The sequence below is a fragment of the Lonchura striata genome, chromosome 2 (genome assembly GCF_050655825.1).
Source record: "Lonchura striata isolate lonStrDom1 chromosome 2, ASM5065582v1, whole genome shotgun sequence".
Taxonomy (NCBI): Eukaryota; Metazoa; Chordata; class Aves; order Passeriformes; family Estrildidae; genus Lonchura; species Lonchura striata.
This window is the reverse complement of record NC_140704.1, coordinates 118022901-118040309: the sequence shown is the minus strand read 5'-3', so window position 1 is coordinate 118040309 and position 17409 is coordinate 118022901. Positions and strand designations below refer to the sequence as shown.

Here is a 17409-nt window from a genome sequence, read left to right as displayed (position 1 = left end):
ATCTCTAAGGGTAAGAGCCTTGTTACATTATACCTGAATTACAATGGACTTTGGCTAGTTTTTAATTTCATTTACGCAAACCTTAATCAGAAATAGTCACAGTTAATGAAGTTTCACTTGCTTTATAAAGCAATAGAAACAACACTAAAATTAAGTTCCAGAATGAAATCTCAGGAGGCTATAAAGGAGCACCAGCTGATTTACTCAAGTTTTATTACCTTTCTTTTTTCATTATTTATAACTTCATTGAATGTTCATTGTATACTTTTAGGCATCCAAGTCACTACACAGTTAACAGTGCTTTCTATCAGACTACTATTGTTTTTTTATGAAGACAATCCAATACACTTTGGTCTCATTCTCTTTGTGGGCCATTTCCCTCTGATTTCTTATGGTTGTATGTGTGACTACAAGGCAAGGATTTTGAAACTATATGGTATTTTGATTGTTTCTGTGAGGCATGGCTTTTTTTATTTGTTTCCATTATATTATGCTGATCTCTTCCAGCACCCTGCATCAATTAACACTTCCTTTTGAAAAAAATGTGCTAGAAAGTTTCTATATGGCTGATTTTGGTATCAAAAGACACTTTTTGTCCCATCTGTCACTGATTGCCCACCATCTGTTTATTATGCATAAATTATTTAAACCTAAGTGACATATCACAGATTTAACTACTGCAACAGGTACAGTCCTGACTGAGGAACTGCATGAAGTAGAGAAAATGGCAGGAATAACAGGATCTTGTAGAAGTCCTGAGAAATGTCACGTTTCTGAAGCACATCTCAGAGACTTTTGTCAGCAGAGAAAAATGTCTCCATTTGCTCGGAGGAACAGGCCAACACTAATTTGAATCACATGAGTTAACTTAATCTTTGTGATTTACCTCTTGTTTCTAGCCACCCCCCACCTCCTCTTTCCTTCTTACTTTCTCCAAAAAAAGGTTTGCACAAGAGTGGGCTTCAGTGGAAGTCTAAGGAAGTTTGTGGAAGAATTTACAATGGACCCTTCAAAAGATGGATATGTAATGCAAACCATAAACAAGACTATCTTAATATATAAATGTAAAGAATGTTCTTTTTGCTTCTTCAAATGAACATCTAATGTAAACTAGCACATCAAGAAGATGCAAGTATGAAGCAGATTCTGAGAGAAGTCTGCCCTATGCAGTTGTGAACACAGCTCCTGATTCAAAACTCAGAGTTGTAAAAGTCAGCCATGCCCTCAGAAATACTTACTTAATCATCCTTATGTGTTTCTTTGAGTCTTTTTTATTACCTCTATTATTTACTTTTGAGAAAAGCTACTTTGCATACATTTTTAATTCCCTGGTGTTTATGGAACAGCCATACTGTACCTTAAATGTATCTTCACTGTTGGGATTAAACAGCTGCTGTTTCCCAGATCCCAAAATAATAGGACCAGAAGCTTTGTTTTCTCCATAAGCATAAAAGAATACTGTTGCTGTTGTGCCAGCTGTTTCAAAATCCCCAGTGACTATAGTTATCTTCCAGTCTCCTTCTGTAAAGTTTAAAAAAAAAAAAAGGCTTTAAAAAAATGTTACTTTATAAGAAGCAGTTTACTTGAAAGATGGAAATAAAAGCATAGTTTGGCCCAAGGACTATGACTACACTGCACCTGAAAGTTAATGATGTCAAGAGAGGCAACATAGGACTGGCCAAATACTATATCATTCAAACTCATCTTAAGCAAATTATGGATCAAGGATTGAGGAGGTTGACACTGCGCTAAAGCAAGAAATATGAACAGAGTTAAGTGAGATTTCTAGTGATAACCCTGATGGTCAACCCAGAAGCAGAACACTACCCAGAATCTGGATTATGACAATAGTATAACCAAGAAATGCAACAGGAAAAATGTCAAAGCATCTGATTAAATATAATTTCCTCTCATTTTATGTTGATGTGATACATCAACAGAGTTCCACTTGCCTGATGGGGCCATGATATTTAAATCAGCATTAAAAAAATAGGCTCTTGTAGAAAATTCTGAATTAGATTAGTACTCATTTGAAAATCATTTTATATAAAGCTCCCTGACACTAAAATGTCATTTCTGCTCCCATACAATGTGCACATTATTTAAATATTCAAAAGCAGCTTAATATAATTCTTATTTTAAAAAAGAACAATTCATAATTGTAAAATGCATTTCTACATCTGAAAAGATGGGATTGCACGCTTCTCCACCCCTCATTGATTGCAGCTTTTGTCTGTATGAAACAAGTTCCACAGTGCAACTTAAATTCATTCTGTTCAATAAAAACAACAAATGAAATACCAGCCCACAGTCATCTTATAAATAAATGCCATAGCGTACGCTGCAGTTTCCTTAGTAGAAAGCTGTCTGTAATGCCTGCATGATTTAAATCTGCTAACAGAAGTATTTATCTTAGGCCAGCCTCATTATCATTCAGTAATTTGCCCCACAAAAATTGAACTTGAGCAGGAAGTTTGATTTCCTGTTTTCCAAGTCTTTAGAGGTCTGGCTTGGGAAGGTGATAGAATTTTAAATACACATAAATACACAGCTGGGAATTCAGAAACAGCAACAGCTCATTTGTTCTGTCCAATCAAACCTGGCCCACAGACTGAGGGAAGAAATTGTGTCCTGTACTCTGCTCTGTTGAGACCCCACCAGGATTATTGCATCCAGCTCTGGGTTCCCCAACAAAAGAAGGATGGAGACCTGTTGAAACAGGCACAGAGAAGGGCCATGAAAATTACTAGGGGCTGGAGTTCCTCCTCTGTGACAAAAAGTTGTTGTTCAGCTTGGACAAGAGAAGGTTCCAGGCAGGTAGACCTTATTGACAGTCTTCCAATATATTAAGGGGCTTAAAAGAAAATCAAAGACATTTACAAGGACACGTAGTGATATGTCAAGGGGGAATGGTTTTAAAGTGAAAGAAGGTAGATTTACATAAGACATGAAGAATATTTGTTTGTTTGTTTGTTTACTGTAAGGATTGTAAGACACTGGAACAGGTTGTCCAAAGAAGTTGTGGACGTCCCATCTCTAGAAATGTTTAAAGCCAGGTTGGATTGGGCTTTGAGAAATCAAGTCTAGTGGAAGATGTCCCTATCCATGTCAGGGTCTGTACTAGGTATCTTTGAAGATTTTTCCAACCCAAACTATTCTACAATTCCATAAAGGAAGTGAACTATCCAATTTTCAATAAGAATTATCAAACTCTAGCTTGTAAGAAACTCTTTTGTGCCTTTGAAAATCTGCATCTTCACAGCTTTTTCTATAGTCTCACATTCTTGATAAAAGAACCATAGCACCGAAAACAAAAGGATAGACATGAATTAGAAGAGTGAAAAGCCTCTATACAGCGATGGTGGAAAAAAAGAGCATAAGGCAAGGGCTCCTTGCCCCATTGAAAAAGAGCTTGTTTACAAAAAATTCAGCCTTTTCCATTTTCAAGCAATATAATGTTAACTTCTCAAAGACAAAGTTCCTTTGAACCATTCAACTGGAAAAAAAAATACTATTCCATTTACAAGGGCTTACGAAGGATGGTGCAGACAATGGGTAAAATATGACCCACTACTCCTAGAATTTCAAGCATCATTCAGAAAGAAATACACCTTTTAAAGCAGGTAAAATGTATTTTCTTTTTGACACGTCCATTGATTAATTGTGCCTCAAGTGGTTTTGATGGCCCTTTCTAATGTATTACCCTCTCAAAGTCTGTCTTTTGTTAAGCAGTGGGGCTCTGAAATGATGCAGTTGTTACTGTTGAGGATGTCTTTTCTAGCTACTTCAGCTCCTACCTCCCAATTATAAGTTTAGTATCTATAAATTATTTTACACACAACTACCCCTCTGAAGGTAAAGAAGTGAATCAAACTTCCCCAAAAGCATCATTATGAAGAGTTTTGTTTTGAACTCCTCTATACTGACTTTGAGGTTTGTTCCCTTTTTCTAGAAATAGAAAGGACTTGTGTTTGAAAGACCATGTGAGTATAGGAAAAGAGTCCTTAAATTTCTAATCTCTCTGATGACAGAAATCCTAATTGCAGTGCATTGCATGCTTCCAAATAGAAAAGGCAAACAGTAAGTATTACAAAAACATAATTCTTGTTGGCATAAAAAGCTGGATTGTTCTGGTGAGTTAGAGTACCAATAGTTCCTTAATGACTGAAGAGGAGCACACTTTGAGAGGAAAAGAATACAGATAAAGGTGTTACGACATAACTTTCTTTTAGCACACATAGAGGAAAGGTGCAACCTATCACCTGGGGTTCTGGGGACATCAGAAAGTGGTAACTTGCCACAGATGACTGTCTAGACATATGTTTTGTTCTGGTTGTTTTTTTTTTCAATCTCCCATATTATTGGAAACATTACAATACACTAGAAAGCTCTGCTTCCTAGGAAAATAATTCTGTGTTTTTTTAAAAAGCGACACAGAAAGAAAATGCAATATATATAAAAGTTGATGGGAAAAAAAGATAAGTTAACAAACTCTCAGATGAACCACTAAACCAGGAATTTAAGCAGTCCCTCTAGGTCTAGGTGTAGAATGCACAATTTCAAGTTTTTTTCCCACTGATGCATGTTTTACCAAGTGTCCCAAACAAGAGGCTATTTGTTACATACACTTTTGGCTGCCTTGCTCTGGTTGATCCTTTTCCACAGCTTAAATGACACAGCCCAGAGACCCATCTGTAGGTGCAGAATTTGAATTATGGAAGGGAAGATCTCTCAAGGCAGGGAATGAAAAAGTGAGGTGTGTGGAACAGATAAAGCACAAAGAGTGATGAATAAAGAGCAAATTACTGCCTGCTGGAAAAAGCATAGAAAGCAGAAAGGACAAAGATACTTGTGATTCAAAAGAAAGCCTATAACAGGACAGGATTATAATGTTTTCTAAAATAACTGGGCAAAAATTGTATTGCTACCCACTTGCCATAGGAACTAGGTTTAGGACAAAGCATTTGGATCCTCATGGATATTCTGATCGATACAACAAATTGTGAAAAAACATTTTCAAACTTTCTCACAACACCTTCTAGATCTTTGTTCATCCTACAGCATGAAGCACTTCTCATAGCTGAAAAATTCTAATGTGTTATTAAGAAATAAAATTTAATCTGCTCTGGTTGCCAGGACAGAGAAGTCAACCTGAACAAATATGAAATCACAAGTAAAACAGTAAATTAAAAACTATTGTTTAGAACAAAACTATATATAGGCCAGGAGAAAGAATCATGTTTTTAAATGTTAGCTTATAAAAAACTGAAATTAAGATAGATCACCAGTAAGTACTAGAAGAATTCTTCAAAGCAGAAAGAAAAATAACATTATGGAAAGAAAAATGACAGAATAAAAACAAAGCATAAACAAAGTTACTTATTAAATTAAAATATGAAGTTCAGGGTTTACTGAAGTGTCCAAATAGTTTGCTATAATTAATGTTTTAAAATAAATACAAGTTGCAACAAATGTGTAAAGCAATTTGTTCTGAAACAGAAACAGTCTTCATTAAAATCAGAAAACAAGAACAGTATTTACCATTGGCTTCTTGCATTTTCAGCTGCTGATTTTTTTTAAACTCTGCAAAAAAAAAAAATCTATTAATAAAGGATATTTCCATTAATATTACAGAAAAAGTTTGAAAGAATAGATCAAAAAGACATTCAGTTTTTGTAGCCAATAAAAGAAAACTCTTTCTCATTCGTTCCCGCACTACTTTCTCATTATCACCTATATCAATTATATAAATCATGTTCTCTCAGAAATATAGCAAAGCAAGCTTCAAAATCAGGTAACTCTGATATTTACAGTGCAAAATCTGCCCAGATTTCTTCAGAGGAAAAGGATTACTAATTATTGTTCTTACTTCCATAAAGTTACAATAAATATTACCTTGAGGGTACAGTTCAATTTCTGAATGGGTTATACCTTGAGACGTAAATGGAAGCCACCTAAGAATACGAAAGAAAATATAAAAGCAGGTAGGAATCAATTTTTATTTACATTACCATATAACTGAATGGTTCATATCTGATTTTCATATTGAATGCACCTAACAGCAATGGATCTCTACTCCTAAAATTTTAGTATTTGATTTATGTTACAGTAGAAATTATTTGACTCAACAAAGAACCTTCTTTTGTACAAATGTAAGAGCTATGTAGGTGTAAAATACACTTGCATCATATTAAGAGACTCATATGGCACTACTTTACTTGTTTCTATAGCTAAACACAAGAATATAGCAAAGAACATTTTTTCAGTACTATGGATTGAGAGGTAAGTATAATTTGTATGTATCTATTGCAATATTTCTCAAAACTAGAGTTCAGTGTTTAAAATAAAGATGGAACCAAACACTTCTCTTTCTTATTCATCCTATAAATTTAGGACAGGTAAATGAGTCTCAAAAAATGACAAATCAAGAAAGCATTCTTTAGATTTCATAGTCATGTTACCCCAGGCTATGCATAATTTTGAAAAATTTTCATTCAGACATGGATTATCAATAGCTTTTGTTTTCTCTTGCTTGGTAAAAAATCAACTCCTTTTTATTACCAGATAAAAAATGCACCAATCTCCTGAGCTGTAGTTTTTTATTTCCTCAGTCCACTTCCATAGACTCTCCAGGAATGACCTAGATCATTCCGTCTCCTGTGAAGCCTATTGGGATTCCAATACAAGCTGGGCAAGAAAAGTCCAGACCAACTTGCAAAGTTTCCAATTTTTTTTGTCTTGAAAACATTACTTGGCCAATTCATATAAGAGCTACTCCCTAAGAAATAAATTTTCTCTTACTAAGCTACTTATTTCTATTACTTCTGCTAAAAACTGATGGCACAGGTATCTTCTGAAATCTCTGATGCTAAAAGGTATCAGTAACTAGTAAATACTGTATAATTGAAATTGAGTAGAAGGTGTTGGATGTTCAGAAACTAATATCAGGTCTTTAAGACAGATGAAATGTTTATGTTCCTTTGGTTAAATGAGAACAAAGACAGAACTTTTTTCATGTTCTGGATCAGAAAATAGCTCAGTAAAATAAAATAAACGTGAAGCTGAAGATTACTGAATTAGATTTCTGAAGACTAAAAACCTTCTCCCTGCTTGAATAGAACCTGATCCCCACCACTGACTTATTTTAATCCCTTTTCAGTAGAAGGGTTTCCTTGTTGAGAAGTTAGACATTATAAAGAAACACTTGTTTCTTTTTAACACTCTCTATCACAGAATAATAAACATCTGGTGCTAATTATCACAGAATTAACACAGCAAAGTGCCCTGCCATTTATCATTCCTAAGCCATATTGCTCACTAGAGATAGCTATGACACAAAGAAAATTTTTTTAATATATTATATATTTTTATATATTATATATTATTTATATTATTTATTTATTATATATTATTATATTATATATTGTTGTATATATTTACATCTATATTTATATTTAAATATAAATATTTATTTATTTTATATGTTTATATTTATTATATATTATAATATATAATTATATTTATATTATAATATATAATTATAGTATATATAATTATATTATATATAGTTATATATTATTATATTATATATTTTTAATATATCATATAAAATATTATATATTTTTTTAGAAAGGTAGCAACTATAGCTAGCAACAGCAGCTGGTCTGCATCCAAATCTGCTCAGAGAAATCCTCAGTCTTATGCTTGTATTTATAAGCATCTTACTGGTTGAAGAAAAATCTCAGATTTAGAGAGTTAATCAAAGTGAGAAAACATCTTTATTCCTGTTTTTGAGGATATGACACCAAGAATTGGAAGAAGCTGTTCAAGGTTATGTAACATGGTCATTAAAATCCAGACAAAATAGCTAGGCAACATTCATTCATAAAATATTATTAATTAAATGTTATTTATTCTGGTGCCTTGTCACATAGTGGTATTGTTTGTTTTCACTTTCTTTATTTCACTTGAGTCATGCATACTCCTATGAGAGAGACTGTAAAGTAGAAACTCCAAAAGTGGAAATACCATATTTTTCTAAAAATGCAAAATGAAGTGTTTATCAATAGACTTTTAAGACGCTCATTTAATAACTTAAATGGAACACCTACAAAATAGTACCAGGCATCATATTTGTCTCTCTGCTATGTTGTAAAGACAGTGAATGCTAGTCTTGGATGGAAAATCTTCTTTCCCTCTTAGAAATACACTTAATTTAGAATATTTCATGTGCTTTATCTTTCCTTCCTGAAAGGTAAAACACACTTACAGCACTGATCCTCTAAGATAAGGCTGTACTCTTAATTATAGCAACACAGACTCAATATAAGTGTTTAACCTTTGCTACAGATCATACAGAAAATTAATTCAAGCAATCTGCTCTGGAATAACACACTTTGTGGATTTTATGAAACTGTGAAATAATCAAAAAATATCTTTGCCAGAAAAACTCACATTCAGTACATCGATTGACACAACACTTTTAGCAATACATATTGAAGAATATTTAAGAATATTGTTGTAAAAACTACCTTTCACAATTGAAAACATATTCCGAGTTGCTCTCTGCTTCTCTGACAATGACTTTATCACAGTACCAATGCTGGGACTTGGTAGTGGCCTCACAGCACAACAGCACCTTCTGCAGCTTCCCAAGGGATACAGCTTCCACTTCAAAAATACTGACCTGGGAGACAGAGGAGACAACACTCTGCAATTTGCCACCAATAAGGCAGTCCAAAAACTGAAGTGTGTTAAAAGCCTGATCAATTCCCACAATGTAAACTGGTTTTCATAACAGCTGGACTGTATTCAATGAGTTTGGTTCTGAAGAGTTAAATGTCTTTTGATGAAGTGTCACAGTAAAAAAGAAGGCACAGCCAAAATAAGGATGCAGCATTAATCCCCAAAAAACTTGGCTTTTACAGCCATCATGCAAAATGCTGCACACAACCCTTTAGTATTGTTTCAATGCCTTAGCATTTACATTACTCTTCTCTAGGTAAGTAAGACTTAAAGATGTTATTACTTTTGTTGATATTACTTTAAATCAGGCCTTCTTATAATTTTCTCTTTTTTGTTTCACCTCCTCTACTTACAATTTATTGTGCTGAAAGAAACTGAAATCTGACATGGCATTTTCACCTTGTTATTCATTTAGGCCTGTGCTTATAGTTGGAAATTATTTTCACAGAAGCATGAAGCTGATCAGGTTCAGGTTGATAATTTCCTGTCCCAGTACAAAGCATACAGGCTTTCTGTCTCTAAATGTAATGGTCCAGATAATTCTTCTCAGTATAAAGAAAATGAAGGAAAGAAATACACTGGAAAATTCATATCTGTAAAGTTCTCAGTCCTCAGCAAATGGCAGAATTGAGACTGCCTGTGCAAGACTACTTATCCCTTGTGTATAGATAATATATGATCACAAGCTAGTCTCTCTGAAAGATTCCTGCCTCAAAGTGTGCTCAGGAGGACAACAGATATCAGTATCTCTTTTTATCCTCATTATCTTTATGTCTCTATGCATTATTTACTGCAACCACCCAAAGAGCTCAATGAAATAGAACTGATTTCCCCAGTGACTTCACCTTTGTACTTCTCCCATAGCACCCTGGTTTTCTGTGATGGCTTCATCTCTTTTTTGAAAGGCCTTCTGCATAATATTTATAATTTACCTACATAGTTAAAGTGTGGAGTTTGCTGCCAAAAGCTGTCAAAGATGCTTCAACTGAGAAACAGAGGGGTTAATTTACTGAAATATTTAGCATTTCAAAGAGCTTACTAGGTGTGCAGAGCAGAATTCTATTTGAACTCAGTTACAGCTATGGTTGTTCAGAGAAGTTAAACTGTTTATGCAGCAATACATAAACATGAAAAATTTGGTCACTCAGGAAAGTTTTATTTTAAGCAATTTGCTCAATATAATTCAGAATATCTGTGGCAGGGATGAAATAAAGTTGTTCAAGTCAGCATTCCGCTATCTCTGCCAAAAATGATATATCCAAATCCCTGCTCTGCTGCTCAGAACAATCCACTGTCTTACTCACCCATTTCCATAACAAAGTGCACTTTGAACCATTTCCCTTAGCCCCTGTGTAAATAATATGCTGAACTGACCATCAATCTGGCTAGAATAATGCCCCCCAGAAAATTCCACTTAAATTCTGCATTTTAATTTGAATAGAATTTTATCTCTCATACATTAGTAACAGCATATATATTTTTAAATAGTATAGATACATTTAGAGCTTCCCAGTGGGTTATGGCTATTTTTAGCACTTTAGGTACTGCTTTTCATTTGGTAATTAAGTGTTACACTAACAGCTTGATACCACTGGTTATACATACAAGTGTTAATCCTCAAAGACCACAAAGGAAGAAACAGGCTCAATAGCAAATCACAAGGTGGCTAGTAGCAGAAATAACATTAAATTCAGTAATTCCTGCAATTTAACCATACTGCAGATAATCAGGATGTCATATATTTTACTTTTGGAAGAGCTAGGAGGCAATAAATTGAAAGAAAAATTAATTTAAGTCTGTCCTGTATTAATCACAATACTTTACAATCTATTATGCAGTAAAATAAATACATAACCAAATGGACCTACAAAGATCTGAAATCATGGAGAACAATTTCTGTACAGTCTTTTGGAGCCATCTGTAGCTCATCATACTTTGAAACTACATGTTTTAAATTCATAGGCAGCTCTTCTCACCATCTGAGGGTAAGGCCCTCAAACAATTTTTCTTTCCCTTTTCCTGCCTATGTTTTCACTCATTCTATGAAATCCTGGGTCAATAGAAAAATATTTATTTTCCTTAGTTCTTAAAAGTTATTTAGCTAAACCTATGTAGTTTGCTCTATTACTATTATTAGGAACCTGTATAATATGTATACAATTACTTAACTATATTCACAAGGCTAAGCAAACTGTTTTTCAGACTTACCATTCCTCTCTGAAATGGCACCGGTGTACCAGTTTTATGCAGAAGTCTTAGACCAGAATCTCCTCTTTTTCCATAGATACACAAATAAACTGCACAGTCTGTATCAGCTTGCTCCAAGTCACCGGTGTGGACATAAACATGGTATAAAACAACTTCCAGAAATAACCATAATAAGAAAATTCAAGTTATATGTAATTACAACTAATTTTAGTCACTATTATAGCTTAATGATAACAATGTCAGTATGTCTGATCTGGAATTAGTTTTCTGGAAGATACTCTCCAGAAATCAGCCAAACTATTTGCTTTTAAGATTGCTAGGACCACAATTCAGTTGGCATTAACACTGAAAACCGGTAGCCAATATATAAATAACTTTTTATATAACTGTAACAATATATAAATAAAAACCACATACTTGGATAGATAGGTTTTCCAGCTTCCACTACTGGAAGTTCACATAGAAGATTTCTATCATCACGATTCTTTGATAACCATGTGTTTGCTGGAAAATTCAGTGTTTTCTTGCTCTTTAGATGTTGCAGTATCACCTGAAGGAGATGCAATTCCAAATATAACTCAGTTCCAGTGCTTTGCTTCTCAACAGCAAAACATATTTTTGTATAATTTTTTTATATCTCAGAAAAAATAACACAATCAGTATATATGGCGTACAAAATTGCAGTATGAAAATATTTTTATTTTGGCCAATACTATGCAACAAACAAATCTGTAGCTGAAATTTGTGGGTTTGCCATTTGACATGCCATCAAGTCTGGTTTCAGGGAGTAAACCACCTCTATGTAACACTGCCTGGAGGACTGAAGACTTAAAAACCTTCTGGTAGCTGCTGTTACATGACACTGGGGTTTTGGAAGATGTGGAAAGATGGACACAGATTTTTTATTTTAGAATGAAAACAGGATGAAACTCATCATCTACATCCTTCTGAACTTTGACAAGTAGAGGATATATTGGAATATTAAATCAATTTATATTCTTTGACTATTCTACAGCAAAACAAAAAACAACCTGGGTACCATCACCCTCTATATATTCTTAAGATGGTTAGAATTCTAATTTCTAGAGTTATTTGCTGCTGTATAGTAAGATAGCTGCCTTTTTTCCTATAATTACATCACTCTATTATCTTTTATGAAAGCAGTTTTGTTGGTCTTGAATTACAATACTTACTACAGGGGTTTTCCAGAGGTCTTGACTAGCAAAACAAAATCAAAAATTATCTTTCTGCAGTTGCATTTCTGAGTGTGCATATAATATGCATAAGCCTTGTAAACAAAATTATGAAAACACATACTTGCATCCAAATTCTAACACTAAGGGAATAAGGGCAATAGATGTGTCTATCTCACTTTTCCAATAAAATATTATTTCAAGTAAAATGAACACTGCTTTCAACACCAAAGCATGTGTTTATTCTAACATTAAATACTTTGGCAGCATTGATTTTTAATCTCTAATATTTACTGGCAGTGACCCCCCTGCTGATTCATAACAATTGCATATATTAACTGCTTTTTCAGGAAAATACAGCTTTCAACATGGTTTATTTCTTGATCTGAGATGAAGTTTTTGAAATCCCTGGCTTACCCTATTAAACTTGGAGCAAAATATTAAAGAAATATTTAGTAACTACCAGGCTGGAAAGTGGAATATTTATGCTTACATTCAGTTTTACTACATTCTCAGTTAAGACCTTTGGGTTAATGTAAAAATCTGCTATTATTGCCTAATTCTGATTGCCTAAATCAAGCTTTTTAATATTATTCAAGTGAAAAAGAATAAACTTGTTTCCTTTACAAATTCAACACAAGAAACAGACAAAAATTTCTTATCCCAGTTCTGAAATACATTTTACATGGGTGTCAGCCTTAAGAAGCATTTAGAACAAATTTAGTCTGGGGAACATCCCTAAATATCAGGAGAAAAATAGAATTAAAACAAAATAAAGAAGAAGAATTTATTCACCAAATCGAAAAAACCCAGCAGCTTTTTTTTCCCTGAAAATATTCATAATTATGAAATGAAACGGTGGTGCCTGTTATGACTTACTTTGTTTACCTTTAAGCAAACTTTGTTCATTCCTTGCAAGTTGTTGCCATGGAATGATTGCTGCTCCATCAATTTTTTAAAACTAGACTGTCCCTAACACACACTGAAGAGCAAAGAAAAATCAAAGAGTATGGCAAATTTTCAAAAGGCAAAACTTAGTCAAGCACATCAATACAATAAAATTGTTCTCTGCAGGAATTAGGAATAATTCCAAAATAATCCCGCATAATTCATCCCTTAGAACATGAACTGTATCAGAGTTCTTGTCATCTCCACAGCAATCTAAGAATAAAATTCAGTAAGAACTTATCCCAATCAGCATTTATTGATTCATAAACCTATGTCTTTATGAAAAGTTGGGCCTTTATTTCACATAAATTTAATTAAAAGGGAACAAAATCACTGTAAAATCTCACCCTCTGTAAATTCCACTCAGGTTGCTCATTTGGTAATCCATCAAGTTCAATTCTTATCTTGTAGATATTCCCAATGCTGTTTATTTTAACCTGAATAAAGTCAGAACAGTACAGTATATCACTACATAGAATTACATCGTTATCTTTGCAATTGATACTAGATTTATCTGAACCACTGTAGTATCTGAGTGTTCAGAAAAAACACATATTTGATTGGCAGATTTGAGGTTATAGGATTCAAAGAACATATTGCTTCTGTTTTGACTAAGCAGATTGCTGTCTGAGTCCCAGTTTGACCAGATTACAGCTACTGGAGGCACAAGTCTTGCCAGGAGAATGATTTGGCAGGTATTTGAACTCTTCAAAGTTTCAAGAGTAAAAAAAGTTGGTGAGGGCTGTTCATGAGAGAAATGAGTAATACAAAATAACATCCTATAAACAAAATTACATCCTCTGACTACAAGTCACAAATCTTTCATAATTCTGCACAGATGACCATAAACCCTAATATGTCAACATGAAGGATATAAAATTTTGGAGACCTCAAAGAATAGCTTCCAAGGGCTGACAGAACATCTGCAAAACTTCAGAATGATGCTATATTTGCTTTCTGACTATGATTTGCATTCATTTGCCTTTTCAAGCATTATGTGTGCTCTTACTTATAAAAATTATTCTCTGCAACCCTATCTTCAAAAATTTAAATGAACCCTCATTTATCTAGGGTTCATTTGAAGTTTAACCACTATTTGAAGCAAGCATAAATAATTTTAGATAATTTGTAATGTACCTTTAGGAAAGGAAGAGTGTGTTATTATGTTATTTCTCAAATAATAATTCTATTCATAAAAGATTGGTAACAGCCTATTCCTTTCCACCATTTACATCCAAAAAGCTATTTGCATTGGATAAAAATTATCTTCATTCTCTTAGAAACACCTACTAGTATATTATCCACTCATTCTTTACTTTCATTAACAAAAAGCACTCTTCTCATTTCAGAGGCCAGAATTACCTTGATTTCTTGTATCAACTTTTGGCTCTTTGTGCTTTTATGTAAGAATATTTTATGTTATAGTCACAGCATTGTCATGCTTTAGTCAAACACTTCTAAAAGCAAAAAACTTCTATTTGGATTTCCTGAACGTTGAATTGCACATTGGAATTTCATAATGGTGGTTTGAGACAGAATCTCTGGGTTTCACACAAGTAAATTATATTGTTACATCAACCGAATTCCATTAACCAAACAAATGGGCATATATTCAGTTTGATCGAAAAAAAAATACCCAGGTATTGTCTTTCCCTCATTTCACAAACAAACTAACAAACTAACCTACTTCTCAAGTAATATGGGATATGGTATTCTCATTCACAGAGCTGGTGCTCACTGCATATATAAGGCTATCATGTCCTCTGTTTATTCTAACAAATTCCTCTTCAGACTTTTAGTTAATAAAAAGGTTGCACATAATTTCATGTATCAATACAACACAAAACAAAATGTAGTAGACTGAGTCAGAATGCAAGCATGTTTTCTTCCTAAAACAAGTATAGGTCTTCCAGAAGTAGCACTCTGGTAGTCTTGATTTTTCTCATGCACTGTCTTAGGAATGATAAAGCAGGCAATGAAAACTCACATGGGTAAGCTAAGGTAAGAAAGAGAAGGCCACTTATTGAATGTTTTTCAATTCTTAGGTTAGCTCTACTCAAACATTTCATGGTTGCACATGTTGTTGATAAATGAAAGGTAAGAACTTTAAACTAATTCCGAATTGCTGGACTATTTTAGCCTTTCAGAAGCTGCTTTCTTCCTAGAACTCCTGGACAGAACTGTGATTAAGTTGATTACTTTAAAAATAAAATTTGGTATTGTCTGTTCTAGAATATATCAGTGAAAACATAAAAGTTCAAAGACAGAAGTGGTAAGAAGATGTAGCTTTTTTTATGTCTTACATCCCTATCCTCATTTCAAGACCTGTTCTGTTAAACAAGTACAGGATAAAGTTTAAGGGGAAAAAGAGAAGAAAGAGCTCTTACTCATAGACTTTTTCTTTTTTCGCAGACTAAAGAGTGAAAAGCGCTTCAATGACATTTGCTGTTTCATGCCTGAAAGCCATAGTGTCAATGTGATGTAACAAACCCTAGGAGTAGCCCCAAGTGCTGAGAGAAAGATCCTGCTCTCTCACAAGATCAATATCTGCAGCACACAGCCATAATGGGCCACATCCATTTTAGAGAAGAAAAATTGGTCCATCTCTTCTGAACATATGGATTAACGTTGCAAACATGCCATTATCCAACATTGCTTATAAATTATTTACTAATTAGGAGAACAGGATTCCCTGTGGATCATAATCTATAGCCTATATGCTTAGAAAATGAATGTTATGGTAGTTTGTCTCCCTACCTATGCCCTATTCATAGAGAGAATTATTATTATTAATATCACTGACAGTAGCAATCTTGGATTGTATGAAGATTGTATTAGAAGTGTTGATGAGTCCAGAAAAAATCATGAAATATGTAACGACTGCTTTAGCTACTGAAGACAGCAATGTTACATGCATCTCAGACAGAGGTTTAAGCAAAACAGAAATTTTAGCTCCTTTGGTAATTTCCTCTCAGTCTACCTAGACATAATTTCCTTATTAAGATAGACGTGGAGTTATTCTTAAATAAAAGCAGAAACCCTATGTTTTCACGACATGGTAACACATAGATTTCATTGGACTTTTAGTTATTCCACAGGTAAATATTTCTGTCATTTCAATCACTTATAATATGGCAGCTCTAAAATGGGTTTTCTTCTTTAATTGAATGAGTTCCACAGCATATATTTTATATTATGCTTTGAAAACTGTATACCTGAAAACTTAATTACTAAAGATCCCTAAACAATATGCAAGTCGTATATCAGGCATAGCTTGTTTCAAAATAGTTTTTAAAGCTAGTTTCAAATCAATTGCCTTAAAGAAATCAATTTACTTCTGCAGTTGTCCCATTTGATCATCTATATGAAGGAGGTGGTTTAAAAGAAAGAATATTTCCTCTGTTGTTTACTATACATAACAAGCTGATTTAACACAGAATTCATGGAGATTAGATACAGATTTATTTTATGCAGTAAATATAGGAGAAAAACATTATTTTCTTTTCACATGCCAGGATAATCCTTGGAAAGGTACCTATTAAAATAATGTTCTTAGCCTTCATTAGCTACCTGAAATTCATCTTCCTGCATGGGAAAAAACAGCTGCTTTCTGCTGTCCTTGCCAAGAGTTATTGGTCCAGTTAATCCTCTGTCTCCATATATCCAAAGAGCGACACTTGCTTCAGTTCCTGCATTTCCTGTCAGTATTGACACTCTCCATTCATCATCCAAAGGAAGGGGACGCTCACCACCGTGGGGATTTCTCATTTCCTCTGTGAAATACAGAACGTTAGTGGGAGATGAAAATTGACATGAAACTGCCAGTTGCTGTTGTAACTTCAGCACATAAGAAGGCCATAACAGCAGGGGGATTGTATTTTTTCATGGCAAGTGAGATAGTCTGAAAAGATTGATTTATGTTTCTTGTCTAGACCAAAATGTACTGATTAGTTGAGCTACAAGAATCAGCTGGAAAAGAACAAGTTATCTCTCACACACGCCATCGTCATATTTTTTGTACATATTCTGGAGCAGAGTAAGGATGCTGTGGTGCAGAACTGTGACCATTAAATTGATATTTCTGGTTTCTTAGTCTGACATTTAGAAACAAGTCAAATTTCTCCTCTAATACCTTGTGTTGGGACGTCATTAGGAGAGTCACATGTCTAGGAATACAGACAATTTTAATTTCAAATAAAAAAAGAAATCAGGAAATTAACTTTCTTCAAATTAAATAGCAACTAATACTGTAAAAGAAAAATATCAAAAATACCTTGATATAGCTTTTCTTAACCATACTTATGCAGTGCCATTA

General features: G+C 33.8%; 1 protein-coding gene across 12 annotated transcripts in view; it reads right to left on the bottom strand.

Moving 5' to 3' along the window:
• RP1 (RP1 axonemal microtubule associated) overlaps nucleotides 1–17409 on the bottom strand; it is a 198606-nt gene that overhangs the window by 116205 nt on the left and 64992 nt on the right. For all 12 annotated transcript variants that reach the window (XR_014952910.1, XR_014952905.1, XR_014952903.1 and 9 more), the window contains 8 exons: nucleotides 16665–16867; nucleotides 13442–13531; nucleotides 11371–11503; nucleotides 10954–11105; nucleotides 8532–8686; nucleotides 5896–5954; nucleotides 5542–5583; nucleotides 1358–1521 (listed from right to left, as the gene is read on the bottom strand). Coding sequence is in view for 4 of the 12 variants with exons in the window: in XM_085572110.1 (XP_085428236.1) it covers nucleotides 1358–1521; nucleotides 5542–5583; nucleotides 5896–5954; nucleotides 8532–8686; nucleotides 10954–11105; nucleotides 11371–11503; nucleotides 13442–13531; nucleotides 16665–16867 (998 nt within the window). In the remaining 8 variants the exon portion in view is untranslated. The remainder of the gene's footprint in view (nucleotides 1–1357; nucleotides 1522–5541; nucleotides 5584–5895; nucleotides 5955–8531; nucleotides 8687–10953; nucleotides 11106–11370; nucleotides 11504–13441; nucleotides 13532–16664; nucleotides 16868–17409) is intronic.